General features: G+C 35.7%; 1 protein-coding gene across 1 annotated transcript in view; it reads left to right on the top strand.

Moving 5' to 3' along the window:
• TOX (thymocyte selection associated high mobility group box) overlaps positions 1 to 22,221 on the top strand; it is a 138,165-nt gene that overhangs the window by 76,368 nt on the left and 39,576 nt on the right. Inside the window, exon 3 of the mRNA XM_011359186.1 lies at positions 15,437 to 15,718. Coding sequence (XP_011357488.1) covers positions 15,437 to 15,718 — 282 coding nt within the window. The remainder of the gene's footprint in view (positions 1 to 15,436; positions 15,719 to 22,221) is intronic.

Here is a 22,221-nt window from a genome sequence, read left to right as displayed (position 1 = left end):
ATTAGTACCTGGCCATTCAAACTTGGGTTCACGTACCAGCCACATTGGCACAACCTGGGAGCTTATTAGAAATGCAGAATCTCGGGCTCCTCTGAGACTCCTTGAGTGAGCCCCATGAGACTCATGTGCATCTTAAAGTTTGCAGAGCCCTGTCTTAGATAATTCTAGATTGTGGTTGTGCTGTGAAGAAGATGCCTGGGATGAGAAGGATGAATTTTCTCTTGTAAGCTTGTCAGGGCAAGTCTCTCTGAGGAAGCTGCCCTTGAGACCAAAGGGGAGAGCCTTGTTCATCTTGACCCCTCACCTTTATTCCTCCAATCTCCAGCCCCCATCCTCCTACATCTCCTGCCCCCATCCACACCAAATCCTAGCCAGCATCTGTGTGTGTGTGTGACACCTACTGAGCATCCAACAAAAGTTTTGGAGGTAGGAGATGCAAGAGACATAAGCCCCCTAAAGCTATCTCTTTGTTTTATTAAAAAAGGAAAACATTAATATATAAATATTTATAGTCTTCAACTAAAATACCCCTGGCCTGGGAAAGGGGATATAAAACGTAATACACCTTTTCAAAAGATTCTAACTTCTGTCTTTTCCAAGAGCATGTTTTCTTCAGAAAATAAATTGTATCTGGAAAATTCTATTAGTTTTTAAAAATGTAGATGCAGAAAAATGATCAGATGCTTATAATTTAAAACTACAGGATAGATATCTTTTTCTTGTTCCCTTATAATAGGCTTTAAACTTTAATGGTGTGAGTTTTTCTCTTTCCCTTCAGTTGATCAATATAATTGAGATTTTCTGCATATATTGGAGTTGTCATCTTGTGGTCATATAATTATGCTAAAGATATTAAATATGTTTTACACACAAAATTGTAAATACAATACAGAGGAACTGTGAACTTATTTCCATATCATTAAACAACATTTTACCCATGAGCAAAGTGCATTTTTCATAACTTACAAGAAATACCTTGCCTTGCAGTAGCACATACATTTAACATTCTTTTAAAAGCCACTCGATTTGACTTTGCTATTTGGACAATATTATGATTAGAGATTAAGGGGACAGCAGAGTTGCAGGTATTGATATAGGTCACTGACCGGTTAGTAAGATTCTAATTCTATTCTAAATGGCCATTCTGCTAATTAACTTTTATTCAAGGTGCAACCTCTCATTTTGGGAAAATGTACTCAGTTAAGATTACCTCATGACGTTTCTTAAGAAAAGAGTGGAAATCATGAATGTTTATGTGTCCAAAAATAAATACTAATACAACAGTTGTTTCTATCTGTTATATTGTTGCAATTAAGTTTTAGTAACAAATACTGCTCCCAATTTTATTCTAGTGGCGTTGAAATGCTTGGGGTTCATCTTAGTAATTATGCAGATCCTAAAATAATTCGTCATTTCCAATGTCCAAAACTCTAATTCTGTTGGACTTTACTTCTAAACCAATGCTCGATGACAATGTCAGTCAGTGCACCTTCTTGTACAAAACCACCGTGTAACTAAATGCAAGCAAACTCGTTTACAATACAGGATTTTACTATTCAAATAATTCTGTTACTACATAGATTTAGCCTTAAAATAAGCTTTTAAGCTTTATCTAAGGTGATAATAGTTCTTTTTTTATTGTTAAAAAAGTCAATGCTATTACTAAAATTTAGGGAATTAAGTAATAAAATAATAAATTGAGTATTACTTCGAATTTCAAAGTAAATTCCCCTGGCAGATTAAGATCTCTATTAACACGAGTCCAACCAAGCAAACTTCTCAGCTGACTATTACGTTCTTTTATTTTACTTTTCTTTTCTTTTCGCCACACGGCATATTAAAGATCAGAAATGCATTCACCAGGAAGGGCATGTCCACAGAGCAGCAATTAGTCCACATTCCACAGCCACCACACTGCAAAATGATTACTGAGAGGAAATTTCATGCTCTTGAAATATTTCAAGATTTACTATAAAAAGAATATATATGACATTTCATTTAGAATCAGGAGTTTAACTGGAGCAGAAAAGTGGGCAAGGCATTTGAGAACGGTCTTCAATGAGGGTTAAAATAAACAGCAACAACAACAAATATCAAGACATTAGATCAGATTTAAATTAAATTAAAAGGGACATTCGGTTTCCTGAGCATATTTAGACATTTTACAGAAATCATGTTACCCAGATTATGGGCATGAATATTTAGAGCTGCTGCTGTCTTAATTGAATTCTTATTTGAAGATATCTCGCTGTCAGAGCAGGGGCCACATCAGAATCATGATAATCAACACATGTACTCATCACCCTCCTGTGGATGAACTCTTTGTAGACCATTTTCAAAGTTTATAATGGGTCCCCCTTTACTGTGCTGCAAGGTCAACAGCTCCCCGAAGTCTCAACCCTCCACCACTTCTACAGGGAGAACAGGTGGGAGAGAATGATTAAGCAGGTGGCAAAAGTCGTCTTCATCAAAAATGAAATGTAATGTGTAGAAAGCTCTGCTCTCCTGTTACAAGTTCCTAATGCCAGCTCTCAGAAACCCTTCAAACATCCATTTAGTCTTTTGCCATTAAAGCGAAAGGAAACATGTTTTTAAGCGAACGATGTCCATTCAGTACTCATTCACCGCAAAGAATCTGTTGTATACTCCTCATACTTTTCCTTTTTGTCTCAGAGTTACGAAGCTTTCATATAATTAATCCATGAACCCATCCTAGACCCACAGCAAGACTTATGCATCTCCACCTCCTCTTGCAGTGTTTTTTTTTTTTCTTTTTTCCTCTAGATAACATGTTTCACTAACAAGTGAATGGCATTGATGGACAAGTGGGGCAATATAAAGAAAGATTTTGATCAAAATGCTTGAGTCAGTTGTCCCATAAAAGCATTATTTATATGGCAACATTTTTAGTGAATGAAATGAATGTTTTAAAGGCCCAGATAAAAATGACTGCCATTGGTGTGCCATAAATATTTTTTAGGACCCAGTGAAAAAAATGCAAGTTATTTTTGAAATATTAGGTCCATATTTGGGAACCAATAAAATGGGCTCTCTGCTAATGTAGCATCAAATGTTAGTGTGTTTTATTGGTTTCTTTCAGTTAGAACAACTTGATATTTCAGGAGATACATCCTGACTACAAACTATATCTCTAACTATCTTAAGATTTAAAAGATAAAACATTTGAAAATGAAATCGTTAATTCCCAAACAGAAGCCAAGCCATTAGATTGCTCTTAATCACGGTTTTTAAAAATACGATTTGATTATATATTAAATTTTTAAGGGTTAAAGCTGTTTTTACTTTAGTGGAAAAGCCACATAATTATTTTATTTTCGTTTGATTTTATTTCACATTATCTTAGACAAATCATTACTTTTATAAAAACATAGCATGTTTAGTGACCATCCAATAATTAGATAGTGTGTCTAGTGTAAATCACATTGCCTTCAAAGTTAAATTCTACTTATTTCTGTTTTCCACATGTCTTGCCATGTTAGAAAGCCTTCTCTTTTTTTAATTTTATATTCATTTCAGGTATACAGTGCAATGGTTAGACATTTATATAATTTATGAAGTGGGGTATCACTTCATAAGAAACATTCTTAATTCTCAGTGATGTTCACTATAATTTCGGTGCAATGCAGACAGACTCCTTGTTGCAACATCATTTGCACATTTCAGTCTAATCTGTCAGCCATTAGTCTATGGCTCGGAAGTCACACCCCCCTCCTCTACAATTCTACAGCAGTGTACTTTCAGTGACAGGAATTAATCCCCTCTGACTTGTATTATAATTTGTCCCCTACACTGTGAGCTCTTCAAGCACAGGGACAGTCTTTGTTTTTTATCCCTAAGACCTGTCATAGTACCAGGCACAGAGTAAGTGTTCATTAAAATATTTCTAAATGAATTTCCTACCCAAGAAATCAGTACATGAAATTCACTCTTTCTGAGTTCCAGCTGCATCTTCCCAAGCAAGCTTTTCCGAACATCCTTTGTTAAAAAAAAGAAAACATCTAAAAACATCAAATCATACACAGTGTCAATAGCAGAGCCATCGTGATTATGACATAGGCTTTGAAGTCAGCCTTAGACAAATTCTAGCTGGTCCATTTACTAGATAACTGAAGAATCCTACCTCCGGGCCTTTGGTTCTTCATGGGTACGACATTCTCATTCGGTTCTTATGAGGGTTAAATAAGGCAATGCATATAAACTTCTTAGCATTTTGCTTGGTGTATACAGTGGGGCCAACAAATATTAGATACCTTTAATAAGAGGACTTCAGACCACAGTTAGCAAAGGCTAGCTAGCACTGAGTTGTTGAGGAAACTGATCTGTAGACAATTACCTGCTTGTTAAGTATAGACCAGTTCAAATTGGTTCTGCTAAGTGAAGTTTCCTGGAGAAATAGATTTAAAATATGAAAGGGATATTTGCTATTTTTATTAATTGGTACCCAAATTTATTTTATGTCATCATCACACAGGTTATAATTATGCAGAATTATGATCTTTTTTTAACTCTTTAGACATTTATCTAATTTTAACATATATTTGGTAGATGTTAAACCTGTGAATGATAGATAATTCAAATTCTTAATTCCAGTGCTTTAAAATGAGCCTCTATTAAAACCTAATTATTGTTTAAGTGGGTCTGTGTTAGTGGACATTGAAAGATCAAAAAAAAAAAATTGAAGATATTTGTCCAAATTAAAATTAGGACATGTAGCTCATATATTTTAAATGAACATGTGTGCTTCTGTAATAAAAATTTTATTATCGCCAAGTCACAGGATAGAGTTTTAATTATGACCTTTATATCAGTGGAAGCCATGTCTTTGGGATTAAAAACCTACTGCTTTAACTAGTCTAGTTAAAGACTATGGCTTGATACATTCTGGGCTCCAACTTTTATAAAAACCAGAGAACACTTCTCATAACACTTTTCTAATTTCATGGTTCAGTGCACAGTCAGTAAAGATTTAAATAATTCAGAAAGAAAGCCCATTCTCTTTCTTTATTAGAAGTTTGAGTCAGGCAAATTCTTTGACATTTAATAGGTTTTTAACCCTTTTAATAACTTTTTATAATGAAATTTATTGGCAGTTGTTTTAAAGAAAGGGTTATTATATTAGCATGAATAGCAGTCAGTAGTTTTTATGATTGGTTTTGAGACCTTGACCTTACATGACTCAAAGTGTATAAAAGCATAAATGAGTGAATAATGTTAATATTAAGTAAATTAAGTATACCCAGAAATATAGAGACTGTATATAACCACATCCATCCCATTATCTAACATGCTATAAAATTTTGGCAGGCAAATATTTGAATCTTTTAATTGTTTTAAAGAAGCTTAAGGTCACTTACAGAGTCAGACACTTTAAAGGAACTGAAAGACATTGTAATTTTCCTCGACTGATTTTACCAAGTTATTAATATACTCAATAGAAGAGGATTTCCAGCCTTTTCCTATCTTAGTTTCATGCTATTTTAATGTTTTATAATATATTATTAAAAGGATTATTGGAAGATTTCCATAATAAAATACTAATTTAAAATTACACTTTTCTTCAAGCCCCCAATAAGTTGGGAGCATACAAATATTCTGCACAAGGAAGCTATCTGGCCCAAGCAGAATATAAGGCTTTAATTTTGCTTCTTGAGATGTACTTTTAAGTGAATGTCATGTGTATCTAATGATTTAAGAGCCTCTAAATGAACTCAAATATCACTTTTCTGAACCGATGCTAAGAAGTCAATATTCCACTTGACATCGCCACTTTTAGTAGCATCCCATTAACATTCCAATGGAAAGTATGAAATTCAGTTAAATTTTCAGGTTTAAATATAGTATAGAGGATCATTTCAACTGACTTGTGATGCTATAAATATACTGAGCTAGTTCTCACAGGTAAACCACAACTCCCATAGGGCATGTCTCATAGCTTTTCCCAAATTTCTTATCATCTATCCTTCCAATCCATTTTTTGTTGTTGTGGTTGTTTCCATGCACACAATCCTTTGAAAGTGCTCTGAAAATAAGGCACATTATTCAATCCCTTCCCTGGGCACATCAAAGCGGAGGAGATGTGAACAGACATTAGCATGTTTGAATACACTTTAATAGAAGATTACAGCTCGTGAACAAAGCACTGCCTACACTTTGTAGCACAGATGCAAAAGGCACAACCTATACCAAAAGAAAAAAAAAAAGCTTCACTGAACCTAATCAGGTAGACCCGAAGCAGACGCATAGACTCTTATCACTGGCAGTGCACAATTTTGTAGGAACTACTAACTCAGATGTTTTGGGAATCAGAGGATGAACCAGATGGTCCCCCAAACCCTTTTAAATAAGAAAGAGCTTTTAGTCTGTGAACTTTTATTTCTGGCCATTAATTGGAATTATGAGAGATGTTCCTTGTCAATTAACAGTCGATCTTGCCTGTTGCACATTTTCTCATTTCCTTCATTTGACCCGGGCCGAGGAGCCCTTCCAAGGGCTCGTTGAAGCACAGTGTCAAGCTTGATCATATTGATGCTGGTGTAGTTTAACAATAACAGCAGGAGACAAATAGTGTTGGCATGAAGCCATCAGAAATGGGTGCCTGGATGTGAGCAAAAAACATCTTTCCAACTGCGTGATTAAAAGGCATAACTACACCCCATAACCTCCTGGCCCTCATCATGATCCAAAGGAGAGATTACATGTACAGAGTTGATGGAAGAGAATGGTGTACTATGAACTAGAATATCTTTTTGTGTATTAAATTTTTCTGAACTTTGTATCTACCAGTTAGCCTATGCCCTGATTAGGAAGCTGTTAAAATCCGGGTTATAAGTTCAGTGTTTATCTGGACTGTTTGCTTTCTCACAGTGATACCTGTGCTCTGTGACATAAGCTGCCCGCCCAGCTTATCCTGGTGAAGGGCTCCACAAATGCAAGTTTTGGCTTCCAGGCTACTTGGTCACGATTATGTCAGTGACTCACTGTGAACTAGAACTAGTTAGGGAAAGAGACACAGAGTAATAACAATAGATAAACATCAGCAACTTCCACAACAACCACAAAAGTAAGTTTACATTTGACAAAGTGTCTTAGTCTTTATCCTAGTAAATCCTCACAAGAGCACTTTAAAGCGAGCATTTAAGGTCAGCACTCTTCCTTCATATTTGTTTCCTTAGAACTTACCACTGTCAAACAAACTACATCGAATACTTACTTATCATATTATCTATTTACCCCACTAGAAAGTAAGCTGCATAAGGGCAGGGATTTTGGTGTGCGTGGTCATCGTGGTTTAACCAGGTGCCGAGAGCAATGCCTGCAACAAAGGAGGCACTCGATAAACATTCGTTGTTTAAAATTCTTATCACTATCTATGGAGGTTGAAAAGTAAGACAACTCGTTAGAAACAGAGCCGGCCGTTGATGTCATGAGCAGGGCTCCTTCCACTGCAGAGAACTGCCTCCCGTCTAGAAAAAGGAGGAAAAAGAAATCAAATAAAGTGGTGTAAAACTGCCTTTTCAGTTACATTTCTAAAAATGGATCCAGATGCATACACGAGAGCCACGAAGACACCTCTTTCTAGGGGCTGTGACAGAAATAAAAGTCGAGTTCGGTCCGGTTGGGCCAGCACCCCGAGGAAGGTCTTTGGGAAGTGGGGTCTCCGCCCTCCCCTCTGGCTTTCTGATATTCGGTGTCTGATCTTTGCTTCGTCCCTGGGAGAATATATAAAATTTTAATTAATTAAATTAAAAAATTGGTGAATGATCTTTAGCCAGTGTAATTTTTAGCCATGAGTTTTAAAACTCTCCGTGATATTTTCCTCTAACTTATAAAATCGCTTGAATTATGGAAAAGGCCACAATGGAGAGGCCACAGTGTGAGGAAGGAGGATGGTGAGGCATTGTGGGAGTTCCTGTGAGTGTGAACATTTGTTTTTTGAGGTGGTTTTAATCTTCTCCAAGGATGGTGGTTGTAGAAAGTGCTACATCCTTCCATTTGGCAAACATCAAATGAATCGTGATCTGGAGTTCTTGCTTTCCTGTGATAATTGGTTTTACAATGACTATTTACCCTAACTAAACTACAAGTATTCCATTTTAGTGTATTTTAAAGAAATCTAAGCCCTATGTGTTCATATATTGTCTTTTGGAAGAAAAGTAGATTCCAAAAGTTAAAACTGAAAACTATTTTGTTTGGGGAACTTTATAGCTGAAATCAAGTTATCCTGACCCAATATTGAGGATTAAAATACATTTTCATAAAAAGGTCCAATCTTTCTTTTGAACCTCATTTTTCCTAATCTTTAAAAATACAGCCTGGGCTTTGCATATGTATTTTCCAGATTTCCCTTCTTCTGACATCAATTATCAGTCTTCGATGTAAAAAGTCTAATAGCAAAATCTTAGTTTATTTAAAATACACACTTTTAAATAACAAATAGATCACACAAGACACTCACATAGCAACAACTTATTTAATTTGTTTGGACAACAAATAATTTAGCTCCCTCTTGAAATGCATTTAGGAAAATAATAAATAAAATTTGATAATTAAATTTACCCATGCACTTGTTCTAGTATATATATTTGCATATTAATTGAATCCCTGGCAAAAATATGTAATCAAATTGGTGACTTAAATAATATCAACATTTACATTTTTCTCATAGCTTCTTAGATTGCATTATTCCTAAGAAAAATGGAACCGCTTAGCCTTCCTGGCCTGATTAATCATACAGGCATGAAAGCACTACCGAAAGCAAGGCTCAGAAGTCTTTATTTAGATGCTAAGGACGGTGTGTGTTTGATAGTGTGTATAAAAGGGACCGAGAGTAAGCACTTGTCACAGCCTAAGCCAGCAGGGTCTCCTCCTAGCCCTGGGGAAAGCACTCAGCAGCAAAGGGTGTCAAATGCTGAAAGACAGGGGTAAATGGAAGGGCTTCAGAGATTCCTCACGTTCTCTTGTTCCTGCTGCAACTGGCAAGCTTCCAGGCCTCGCCTGCAAAGACCACAGAAAGCAGCAGCTGGCGAGCCACATTAGCAAATAAGGCCTCAGGCCTCCCCATGTTCCAGGCTCTGTTCACCAACTGCTATTCACTCAAACAGCTGGATCAGAGCGCGCCAAGATGTCGTTAGGGTTTTATGTGTACAACTGTTTTGATATGGATTGTCTGCTAGAGGCAGAGATAATGATAGCTTTCAAGGCTTGCGTGTTCGACTGAGAAGGATGCTGATATTTGAAAAAAGAAAACAGACTCTGGAAAGATTGTGAAACACGCAGTTTTAGACACTGAAGTGCAGGCCTTGGGTGGTTCTGGTGCCATTCAAGTGCGCAATTCTGATACCATTTAGTCACTAATACAACTAATGTTGTCCTGAGGATTTTTATTCCCCTTTGGTACTACAGTTACAGCTAAACGTTACTCATTTTTAAAAAGAATCCAAGATGAGCAAATTGGGTTTTGTTTTTTTTGTTTGTTTTCTTTTTCGTTTTCAAAGAAAACCCAAGGAAAATAAAGGGCAAACACATGCTGAAATATGTATTAGATAGTGCCCCTGGGGTCTCCCACGTGAGGGCTCTCTCCAACCTGGAGTTCTTATCGCTATAAGTGACCGGGCGAGGGGAGAAAGGAACATGGCATTAGCATCAAGCCATGCATTACAAGGTCATGAGGCAAAGTATGTGACATCTGCTTTGGTTTCCTAACTGATTTTAATTGAGCTTTTATTTCCATTAATTGGAATAAGGTTTTGAAGGAACCAAATGAAATCTTTTCTTCATCATCATAATCCTCCTCCATTATTTTAATTGACACTTTTAGTTCTCGTAATTATAGATCAATATTAGTCCTCAATAGCAATCTGTAAAATTTAAGGAAACAGTTTTGATTTTCTAAAAAAAAAGTAAAATCTAGTATTCATTTTCAATAAATTGTGTTTCCCAATGGAGAGAAATGTGTTAAGAGCCATTCAAAGCTAAAATGCCAGCGACATGCAGGACTTTTTGCTAAGAAAAAGTAAAATTCACTGAGCTTGAAAAGAACGAAATGAGAAATACACACAATAGAATATACCTTTGAGACATTTGATTCCTGAGAATTTAGCAAATGCAGTTCGCAAGAGATCAAGGATTTATTACACTATGTATGTGAAGCCAGCATCATCAATCCTCATTGTGCCTGGCCTACACGTCTATTCAGTGTGACTCAAGAAATGTGTGTTTAGTGCCTACGATACACCAAGATCTGTGCTAGGGCTACGATGGTCAACAAAATAGATTCTATTTCTGCTTTTTTGAGTTTATAATCTGTTAGGGTATATCCATTAAGATTAGGTTCAGCTGCATATAATAAACTCGTAATGATAATGACTGTAAAAAAGATAAGCATGTACTTCCCTTTTTCATTAAAGATTCCCACAGTAAGCAGATTGTCCAGGGACTGGTGGCTCCATGATAATCAGACACACAAGCACCTCTTTCTCATGACTCCAATGTCCTAAGGGTGATGCCTCTTGGTCCAAGACATTTTCCCAAGCTCCCACCATCAATCTCACATTTTTGCCAGCAGAAAAGAACAAAGGAAGGTGAGCCCTTCCTTTTGAGAGATTTCTTAGAAGTACCACACAACACTTTTACTTGCATTGTATTAGCCAAAACATGGTCACATGGCCACATATAGCTTTTTGGCGAGACAGCTAAAGAGAGGTCTATTCCTCAGAACAAACATATAATGACTGTCAGAGGGTCCAGTTCAAGGTTTCTGCCACAAAGGGAGACAGTCATTATTCAAATTTTCTTTTCATCTTGTGACCAACACTAAATGAAGTTCACAGGAAAAAAGAAAAATCAAACTGGTTATAGTTAGTTTATACTTGTAGCATTTATTTATTCATTTATATTCTGACTCAGCAAATATTTTTGAATGCTTGAAATACCCAACTTAATTAGTTGTGTACTAATCAAGATTACTGTCTAGAAGGTTCATACACATTAGACAGAGAAATTTGAAAGTGGTATCCCATAGAGAAAGTACAAACAAAATGTTTGGGCAGTTCAGAATAAAAGAGTTCTTGAAGCTTTGTAGATGAGCTGACTTTTGAACTTGACTTTAAAATATATTTAGGGTGTGGATATGTGAATGTGGTAATGGCATCGTGGAGTCGTGAAAAGAACACAAACATATAAAATAAGCATATTTCATTTCTGCTTTAATTTCTGTTAGGAGAGAGATGTGAGATCATTTAACCTCTTCATCCTTGTGCAAAACAGTCATTCCTACAGGTTGCCTCAAAGGGGAATTATAAGTCTCAGCAGGTAAAAATACTATACAAACCACAAATCACTGAGCAAAGTATGGTTTCTTTTTACTGATTTTTAGAATTTCAGACAGCAAATACTCAGAAAATGAATGTGAATAGAACAGCATGGACAGTGACGCACATCCAAGGGGGAGAGAGACATAGGCGAAGAATAGAAATTAATTGAGTTTGCCTGAACAAGAAACTGTGTGTAGAATAGTTATGAGGAATAAGGTTTACTTGGACCGTTGAATGGCATGCTGAAGAGATTGGATTCAATTTGGTAGGTGGATATCCTTGGGAAGTTTTTGAGCCCATAGCTCATGAAGATTAATTTTGCAGGACTCTTCCGGGTAGATGAGAAGAGATTCTTTTTAGTTAAGTAGCTATTGCAAGTGAAGAAGTAATAAAGGCCTGATATACGTGAATGAGTGTGGGAATAAAAGGAAAGGCAGATGGAAGAGGTATTTTAAAATAGACTCAGTGAGACTCACAAGAGTTTGATAGAAAAGGACAGAATCAAAAATTACTAGAACATTTTGAGTAGAGGTGATGGGGAGGATGAAGGTGTCATCAACAGAAATTGGGCACATAGTACAAAACAGATTTGAGAAAGAAAACTTTGTTCTTGTTTCTAGCAGGGTGATGGCTGAGTCGTGATGTCTGGCAGGTGGTTGCAGAGTTGAGACCTGGAATTTGGGCCAGAACTGTCCATTTTAATTTCGGATATTCTCCATTAACAAAACCGCAGTGAATTTTAGCCAGGTGGAAGAAATATGACCTAGAAATAGGATGTTAGGGAATCATTTGGGGGTGGAGATTGTAGGAAGAAGAGAAGTCAGTAGAGGAGCCGAGAAGAATCAGAGAAAACAGCGGATGTCATTAAGCATGATTTAAGTGAATTATTCACAATACGTTAAAAATTTTGGAGATGAGTAGGAAATAATATTTTGTAAGTTGAGGTTTTGTATTTGACGTTAAGACTTGTAATCAATCAATATCTTTCTAGAAGGAAGCCAATAATCAAAACATTCGCTTACCTTCATGAGCTAACTAATTATTATTAATCAGCAATCAGACTCCATCCAGTTCGATTTTCTGCATATTATCCATTAGGCAGTGATTAATACTGAACTGACTCCTCTGAAAGCAAAGTAAAATGGAAATAGTCCTCCTAAGTCAGAGATGCGACCATGGGTGTTAAGATCTGACTATTTCTAAGTGCGTCTGAGAGCTAAGAGAGAAGTATACTCTCTAACGTGTGCTGGCCACCCACCAGACAAGAAAATTATTCTTTGATTTGGTGTTAAAGCTGCTATCCGTGTGGCCTAACACCACTGGTGACATGATATTTTGAACTAATGATGAGTTTGTTGAAAAAGAGGTACTCTGTTGAGTACTTCATTGTCCCTACCCGAATTGATTCTTTAACACTCTTTAGCTATGCTCACCTCCTTCTACTAATAGTACAAAGGTGAGAATACAAATTTTCATGCTCATAACACTAATTAACATGAGAAAACAATAAAAATGATTAGAAAATGGTAGAAGAGATAGGTGCTATAAAGTGAGATTGCTTTAGACTTTTGAAGACCTTTGGTTGTGGTCATAAATCTGGAAACTCTATGTAAGTCAATTTAAAAATCATCTTCTGCAATATCATGTTAAAACCATGATATTTCTGAAAGAGTGAGATTAAAGAGTGAGCACCAAACAGATCAATTACAAACTGCTCAAAAAATGCTTTGTAACTTGGGATTTACATGAAGAAGAAATCAATATATCAAATAACTAAATGCTTTTTGAAAGATGATTTAAAGTATGTTTTTGTTAATAAACATTTTTAATTTATTAGACTATAAATAAGTGGCCTCCTATAAACATACATGTTTAAACATGCACCTAAGTGCTGTATTTGGTGCAATTGGGAGAGGAGGCTGCCCTATATAGGACAGGGCCCGTTTGACCATCCATTACTCTGTGCCCACAATGAGAGAACTGTTCTACATGCTAAGAGTCTAAGAAAAAAACACAGTAGGACATTAATAAAATACCCCTTCAACACTTTGGAGAGTAGGCCTCAAAAGATACTTAGTATATACTGCCTCTTCTATGTATTTGCAAAAGTTGGTCCTGATGTTTATGGTACCCTCTGTCAGTAACACAACTTTCAGGAAGTCCGTGAAAGCTAGTGTTATTTCACATGGAGGATCAGATCATAGAAGTTATATGAACAGCTAAGAAGGAACAAAAGGTGAGTGGAGGCAGTAGATAAAAACAGTCAATTTGGGTGGACAACATTTGAGAAGGTGTTTTTGATTATCTTTAGTTGTAACTCTGCGGGATACAGAAAATGTGGAATCAGCTGCTTAATATAGTAGGAAGTATCAAAGAATTGAGAGATGTAGATTTTAACTGTGTGGCTTGGGGAGGTCATTTAACCACTCTGGGCTTTATTCGTTCATTTATTCATTTGTATTTATTATATATTTTCTTTACAGACATTCCACAAGGCAGTACTATGGCCTGCCCCTAGGGTTCCCCTTCTATAGACTGTGAAAATGTCACTAAGGGCCTTTGAAGCTCTATCATATGTCATAGAATAGTAATAACTACTTAATTAGAGACGTCATAAAAATGAGAACTATGAGTTACTCTTGAAGGGTTGGAGGAATTTAGTTTAAACTATGGAGAAAAATGTTGATTTTGACCAGGAAAGCAGCAGGTACAAAACCATGGGCCAGCGTAAGCCCAAGCCAAGAAGAGCCAAATTCTAGGATGCCTACAACTGAAGATGAAGACGAAGCAGCAGTAAGAGCTAGAAAGACGTGAAGGGGTGACTCATAAGAGACCCCACGGTGAAGACGGTAAACCTAAAGCACAGGCAGACCCTGCCTCAGTCACGACTTTAGCTTCAGATGGAACTGACGAGGCTGGTAAAGTGACTAGAGAGCTTTGGTAGAAAATAATTTTATTACCAAAAGAAAAAAAAAAAAAGCCTATGACTAAGTTACTTAATTGACCTTTACAGTATTTCCATGTCATGATAACATTTGCAGACAGGTAATTACTAGGCATTCTGACACCATGTGGGATTTTTTTTTTTTTTAACGAAACCGAGAAAGATGTTATTAATTTTATTTTTTCAGTTGTAAATGTGACTTTAACCACATATCCCTTCCCTGCCTTTCTTTTTTCTTCTTTTCTCCTTGTTTCTCTTGTTTGATAAACCAAGAACTGCATGAAATCACCAAGCCCCCTCACAGTGAAAAACTGCTGCTTCTATAAGTACTGCAAAATAGTCCCCATTATTTTAAGTTTGAAAATGCCAGAGAAACATTAAGTGAAATCCACCATACTCCTTTTGTACAGCAGATTTGACCTCTAGATACGTTAAGAGCTTCATCCTCCAATGCTTTTAATTCTAATCCTTGCAGAGACGAAATTCATTGCTTGAATTACAAGAGTGAGTCTCATTAAGGCTAAGAAGCAGTGACCCAGATAGCATAATGGATTAATATGGTGACCTTGCAACTTTAGAGCTTCACTTTCCAATCCGACGATGCCATCAAATCACTTCAATAGTCAATTAATCAATTTGTTAATAGCAGCCTGTAAGTGTTCCGAGTCTGGAAGTTAGTAGATCATTTTGGCCAATACTCACCTGTGTACTTTTAAACTGAGAACCACTCCCAGAACCTCTCTTAAATAATCAGAATAAAAGAAATAAGGTTTCCTGAATTGCCGTGAATGCTGTAATCTCTAATAATTATATAATTCTGACACTCTAGTAAGCATCAATATTTTGAAACTTATACCATAAATATCTATTAATGATATGTTTGTATTTCATTAGTAAAGATGGACTGTAAATATAATTCATCAGCTCTTGAGTAATGAAATGTGATGTTGATCTAATTTTCAAATTCTATTCTTTTAGTCATAGCACCTTTATATACTGTTAGGATTATTCAACTCTGAAGAGGTGTTGGGGAGGGAGTGGAAATGTATATATATAATTTAGCAGGGCATCCTACAGAATTTTTAAAGTCTAAGGACATTTAAAAAATTTTTTCAGAAACATGTTTTAAAAATATTATTTTTATTCAATTTTTTTGTAGATGCAAGATATACGGAACCCAGAAGGAACTCAATATAGCTCCCATCCTCAGATGGCAGCCATGAGACCAAGGGGTCAGCCTGCAGATATCAGGCAGCAGCCAGGAATGATGCAGCATGGCCAGTTGACCACCATCAACCAGTCCCAGCTAAGTGCTCAGCTTGGATTGAATATGGGAGGAAGCAGTGTCCCCCACAACTCACCATCTCCACCTGGAAGCAAGTCTGCAACTCCTTCTCCATCCAGTTCGGTACATGAAGATGAAGGCGATGAAACATCTAAGGTAGAACTAGGTTATTTCTAGGACATACAGGAAAATGTTTATTGCCTTAAAATAAGTATCATTTGACACCTTCCTTGACGTGTGGTGAGTGCAAGTTTAAATTATCTAAATTAAGAAACATTGGTGGGGGACATACTTTTTTAATGAAGCATGGGGTACAAACTGAACAAATTGAATCATCTGCTTGTCCAATTACATTTTTAAGTCTCTAATAAATCCTTTTAATACAGGTGTATTAAGCATAAAAGTAAGTTGCACCCCCAAAATATAGGGTCTGCATAACCAGTAAGGGAGAATAATTCTTGTAGGACTCAACATCCAAAATCAGGCTGAATTCACCACTCCTTCAAAAATATCACTTTCAATTTAACAGTTTTATTTTAAGAAGGCAACATCCCAAGGATAGCGCTGTGTGTGTGTGTGTGTGTGTGTGTGTGTGTGTGTGTGTGTGTGTGTGTGTGTGTGTTAGATGAAACCTTTGAGACCATCTGACCCAACCAGAAGATGAGGAAAGTGAGGGGCAGGGATATTAGATGACTGCCTTTCAGAATAAAAAAACCTGAGTGTTTCATTGCTTACCTTTTGTTAACCCCACGTCTGTCTGTCACATTAAGTTATCTGTATAGGAAGACAGGTCTTAAATATCCTTAGATTGGAAAATTACCTGCAGAAGGTAGTTCTTTAAAGTATCTGTGGCAGCTTTTCTAAATGACTGTTCCAAAACCAAGCACATTTTCACTCAAAAACCCCAAATTATCTCTTTATTGCCTTGCTTATCAGGTATCTTCCAGATTTGTCCCAGTGAGGACTCTTGTGCCTAGTTACTATAAAAAATGCCCACATTTATGTGAGTACTTCTAATTCCTCCTCTTTTTAAAAATATTACTAATGAATTGTCACTTGTGACAGTCCTTTGATTCTTTTCACTTTTGTGAGAATTTCGTTTTTGGAAAAATTAAACTTGTCAACATGCCACCAAAGGCAACACTATGGGATTCTGATCTAGTGTATATGGTTAACTTTCTAGCAGCTACACTAATTTTTCAAAGATCAAGGTAAATAGTGACTCATAGATTTATTTAGCCTGATGACAAAGACAAGCCTGCTATATTGAATATATTTTATTATGTTTACTATTCTTGATGCTCTGGCATTTGGAGCCTTAATTTTGGAAAGACTACCCCTCTCCAGACCTAGCTAATTCCTAGAGACAGTGAAGGACTTCCCTGTAAGCACCTTGGTCAACAACCAACCAATCCAGAGTCCACACGCCCAGCTGTCTCCTTTATCAAACTCTCACGCCAAGCCAATAATTCCCCTGCCCTAAGTCACCCCAAGACCAGGTACCAGACACTAGAGACCACCTCTGTAGCCCAGAGCCCACTGACATTGTTCGAACTATCCAATCCAAAGCTTACTCAGGATACGTGCCCTGCCTTGCCCATCCATCCCACAAAATCCCCAATAAAGGCTCTGGTCCATGTTCTGCCCTCCTCCTATCTATGCTTCCTAAACAACCCTACATGGCACGCCATGCCTCCTGTTTCTAGATGTCTGTGAGTATAAACTTCTTCCTTCATGACAGTCTTTTCCATGTGTGCTACCTTAAAACAAAGCCCAGGTACATTTTAAAGCAGCTGCACGACTAAACATCATCACCTGTGCTGATCTCGTCCACTCTCACGGTCTCTCCCTGTTGTCAGTGAGCCAGTCTCTCACTGAGCAAGGTAAAAAGGCAGGAGGAGACATTATTGATATTACATAATAAATAAATTACATAAGGTAAAAAGGCAGGAGGAGACATTATTGATATTACATAAATAATGTATTGGGCTATAGAAAGCCTGACCTTTAACTGATCATTTGGGGGACAAAATAATTTTCTTAAGAAAATAGCTATTATTCAAATGGTATCCAATAGCCAGTGAGTACCTGGATCCAAACGCGAACATCAAGAACTTTGTGTGGCCATGATTTAGATATTGCATTAGATATGGATAATTCAAGATAAGTTCCTAAACATAGATGATATATACTATATTACAAGGAGAAAATTATATTCTACTCATGGTAAAGAATATTTGTGCATCTGGATTATATCTTTATAAGTATTCCTTGCTAGAATTTTGAGACGTTTAATGCGAAATTAGTGGCATCTTCTGACAGTAAAGTTTATGCAAGATTATTCTTACTTACAATAGCATTTTCACACTCTTCAACTTATATGAGTAAAAGACTGAATAGAAACCAGAAATTCATAGAATTAACATTCACAGATTCTGCCATTTCCTGTTAACCCACAAGGTCCATATCTTATAATTTTGCTGAGGCATGAATTGTATGCTATGAGCTTCCAGACTGGCGTGAAATTTTGCCATTGAGTAACCTATCCAACCACTCCACATGCACATGGAAGAATAATTTATAGCTCACTATTAATGATTGTATAAGCGGTGTATAATAGAACTTATATTCTATAGTGGTATATTCCTGATTAGCTGTTTGTGAAGGCTTAGGGATGGATTTCTCAAGAATGCCCTCATCAAAATGACTCTTTGTCTCTACAAATATTCTAGTTTATGTTTAGTAGAACTGTATTTTCCATCTTAAGTAAATCTATCCTCCCATTCTACCTCTACACACTGTTCAATCCTCTTAATTGGAGATCCTCCTACCCATTTATTCAAGTTATATTTATTAAATCACTAAAAAAAATCCTGTGATAAAAATGCTCGAGTATTCTTCGTTACAGTTAAAGATTAAACTGAGGTGTTTTTTCTTTTTTTATATATGTGAGCAGGATTTATTGCAACCTCTCCAGTTAAGTGTGAAATAGCATTAAGTCAAAAGGATCATTTAAATCATTTCTAACAAGAGAATTAAAAAAGAATATTTAGTCTCGCACCAGAAAAAGCCTTTAAAGCTTCCCTCTTAACACTCTGTGCTCCCTTAATAATTACATATTAATTCCAGTAAATCTAGTTGAACAATTAAATGAAATAAGTTCGTGTTAACAGAGATATACTGTAAATACATCAATAAAGTAAATTATCACCTTATAAACACTACCCATGGTTCTGATTGCTATGGAGCTGTGTTGACAGCCTAAAGTCATAAACTAGACATACAGGAAAACATCAAAGAAATATAAACGTGAGTAGCTTGTTGTTCTAAGCCTATAATCCAGTACTTGTAATACAACACACACTTTAAGACACTTAAAGTATCTGGCATTACGACTATATTTTTAGCACAGTTTTCCCTTTAAGGGAATTATGGGCTAAGAATCACAATTTATATATTTCCATTCTTTTACTTTCAACCCTTCTGCTTAAAGTAGCCTTAAGTTTTATATATGTCTCTTGTAAATTGCACTTGGTTAGATAATCTTTTACTTTTAAATGAAACTGACTTCATTTACATTAACTTAAGTACTAAAATATTTGAGTTTATTTCACCATTTAAGTATATTATGTTCTATTTTTCCCACATGTTCTATGTTTCTTTTTCTCTTTCTTACCCTCTTTAAGATGGTTTTATTTTTCTCATTCCATAATTTCCCATTTTAAGGTTGGAAATTGTATACTCTTTCTGTCTATTTAGTAGCTACCGCTGGCACACAAACACATAAAAGTCTAACACTGTTCAGTATCTTTACTCTTCTAACATTAACTTTGACTCCAAACACTCTCCTTCCAATTTATACTAGGACAGTTATTGCTGTTGTTTATTTTAATGATAATTTAATTTCTGTCACTGAATAAACAAACTTCAAGAAACATTGTTTTTATTATTTTAGTGTATTTTTTCCTTTAGATTTATTCCCATTATTTTCCCTATGCCTTTAAATTTTTCTTTCGTGAGGATCTATTGGGACCATAATTACCTTAAAAAGTACTTTCACTAAGTATAGAATTTTAGATTGACATTGATTCTCTTCAATTATTATGAAGGTATTATATTACTTCATTGAGTCCTGATTTTGATTATGCTTTTGAGAATTCTATTACATCACTGTCTTTCCTTTGAAAGTAATCTTCCCTTACTCTAACCAATTTTAAGATCTTCTCTTGCCTTTGGTGTCCTTCGGGTTCACCATGATGTCTGTGGGTTTCTTTAAATTTATCCTGAAATTAAATATTTCTGTTTTTCATCAGTTCTGGGAAATTTTCAGCCATTATTGTTTTTCAGATATTTCCTCTACCCTATTCTTGTTCCCTTCTTATGCTGTAATTCTGATAAGATATGCTATACTTTTCCCTGTCCTTCATGATTCTTTTATATTATCCATTTTCTTGCCCCTCTGTATTACATTCTGATTAATTTATTTATATCAATTTCATAGTTCATAATTCTCTCTTGAGCAATATCAGGTCTGAAACTAAAGCTGATCTATTGAGGCTTTAATTACAGTTATTTTATATTTCCAGTTTTATCTGTTTCTCAGATTTGTTTGGACTTTTCTTTAGTTGTTTGCTCTTGATCCATATACTTAACCTCTTTTGTTCCTTTAAGCATTTGCTACTTTCAATACGTGAAGTTGTTTGGGGTCCGATTCTAGTGTCTGTAGTTGCTGGGGTTTTTGGTCTTAATACCTTGTTTCATTTTGCTTTTTTGCTTTTGGAATGAGAGCTGATGTTGATGAGAACTTTAGGAGACTTCTGTTAGATAGACCTGGTTTGAAAGTGGATTCCTCTAAAGATGATTTGTGTTTGCTTCTACCAAGTATCTTGGACCCTTACAATCTAGAGCAACTCTTGCCTTACACTTTTTAAAAATTATCCAAGTAGCATGAATTCAGGGTTAAATCCTTAAAAATGCTGTTTGTGAATTATCACAAAAGACATTTCCCCCCTCTCCATTTAGTATTATCCTTTCAGGTCTTAAGAAGACACATGTAAGAGAAATCATTTTATTTCTCTTTTGTTCTGAGAGTCTAATTCTTTTCCATTCTGACTTTAACAGAAGCTCTCTTTTTAATACCCCACTTTCAGCCAGCAATGAGTTTTATCTTCTATCTACTATGCCTTTGACTCAATTTCACCAAATTCAACAACTATCTTCAAGATAAAATCTGTCTTCAGTACTTTGCTTACTTATCTGGGTTCCTGCTTTCACTTAAAAAGTTTGTTTTTAAGAGTTTCTTACTAATTAGCTAGTTTCTCAATGCATGTGCTTTGCCATTCTGGAGTGAACGAGAAGTGTTGTTGTTGTTGTTGTTTTCCTTAAAGCAAATAGGACAAGTCACTAGTCTTTTCTTTTTTAAAAAACTACTTTTTGTTTACCACTGTTCTGAAGGCAAGAAGATTCCTGAAACCAAATAAAAATGATAAGCAGACAGGTTTTTATAAACATTAAGTGAAATCAAGCAGTGTTAGCACCAAATGTCAAGTCAAATTATCTAGCAATAAGACACAAAACTTAAGATTGAGGCTTCGAAGTCTGGTGTTTTGCACATTGAACCGTGTTTATTATACAATTGTTCAACACTCCTCATGCTATAATATGTATGATATTTTTAAAGAAGCCTTTATTTCCCAGCAATAGAAAAAATATATATTCTTCATTTATCAAATTTAAAGTATCCCATTGGTTAAGCCTGAACATAACAAAGTAGTTCTGGGGAAAATAATAAAATTCAGTCAAACAGCTAGTTAGTACTCAATTTCAGATAATTGTTCCTAAAATTCATTTAAGTAACTAAATTATACTAGGACAGTATTTTCAAGGTGTGTATGTTGTTAGGTGATTTATACCCTAGGTAAATGCGCATATTTGATTAATTCATGGAATAAAAATAAAGTGAGGCTAAACATAGACACCTGGCATTTTATTCAGTGGGACCGTGTCTCAACAGCTGGTGCATTCTTTTAAGGCAGGAAAAACCCTCTATCCAAAACAGCAAGAAGTAAACCTAATGGCACAGACAGGAAAAGTTAGAAAAGGCCAAATGAATCCAACAAAATTCATAAATATAACAAATAGATGTATATAATTACAATTGACTCTTCCTCACTTTAAAGTGATTTTTCCAGACAGTAGCCCAATTTTTTCATCCTACATAAGGCTACCGAATGTCTTAGCCTAGCTCGTCCTAAAACAATACTCAGCTATGTTTGACAGAATCAAGGATTTTTAAAAATGGATTTGCTTTACAAACTATGATACAGATACAATGCCTCATACTTATGAATCATTTCAAAAGTATAGCATTTTATATATTTTTTTCTGTAGTTGATGTTTTGAGTCATTGAATGTACCATTATTATTAATGATAATAATAAGCCTGATTGTAAAATGAAAGAAGTAGTACAGCCTTGCTGATTTCACAGTAACTAGATGACTTACTTTCCAAGTTTATTTGAAATTATTCTCATAAGGGGCTTTTAGGTGGCATTGTTTAGAAAGAAAAGAGAATGAATTTAAGTAGCAAAATTTTTCACTTACAGAAACAATACCATCACAAAAAGTGCTGTGATATGCCCTGTTTTCATGGCGAAGAT

The sequence above is a fragment of the Pteropus vampyrus genome, unplaced genomic scaffold (genome assembly GCF_000151845.1).
Source record: "Pteropus vampyrus isolate Shadow unplaced genomic scaffold, Pvam_2.0 Scaffold45, whole genome shotgun sequence".
Lineage (NCBI taxonomy): Eukaryota > Metazoa > Chordata > Mammalia > Chiroptera > Pteropodidae > Pteropus > Pteropus vampyrus.
Note: the sequence above shows the minus strand (reverse complement) of the source record. Positions and strands in the feature narration are given on the sequence as shown.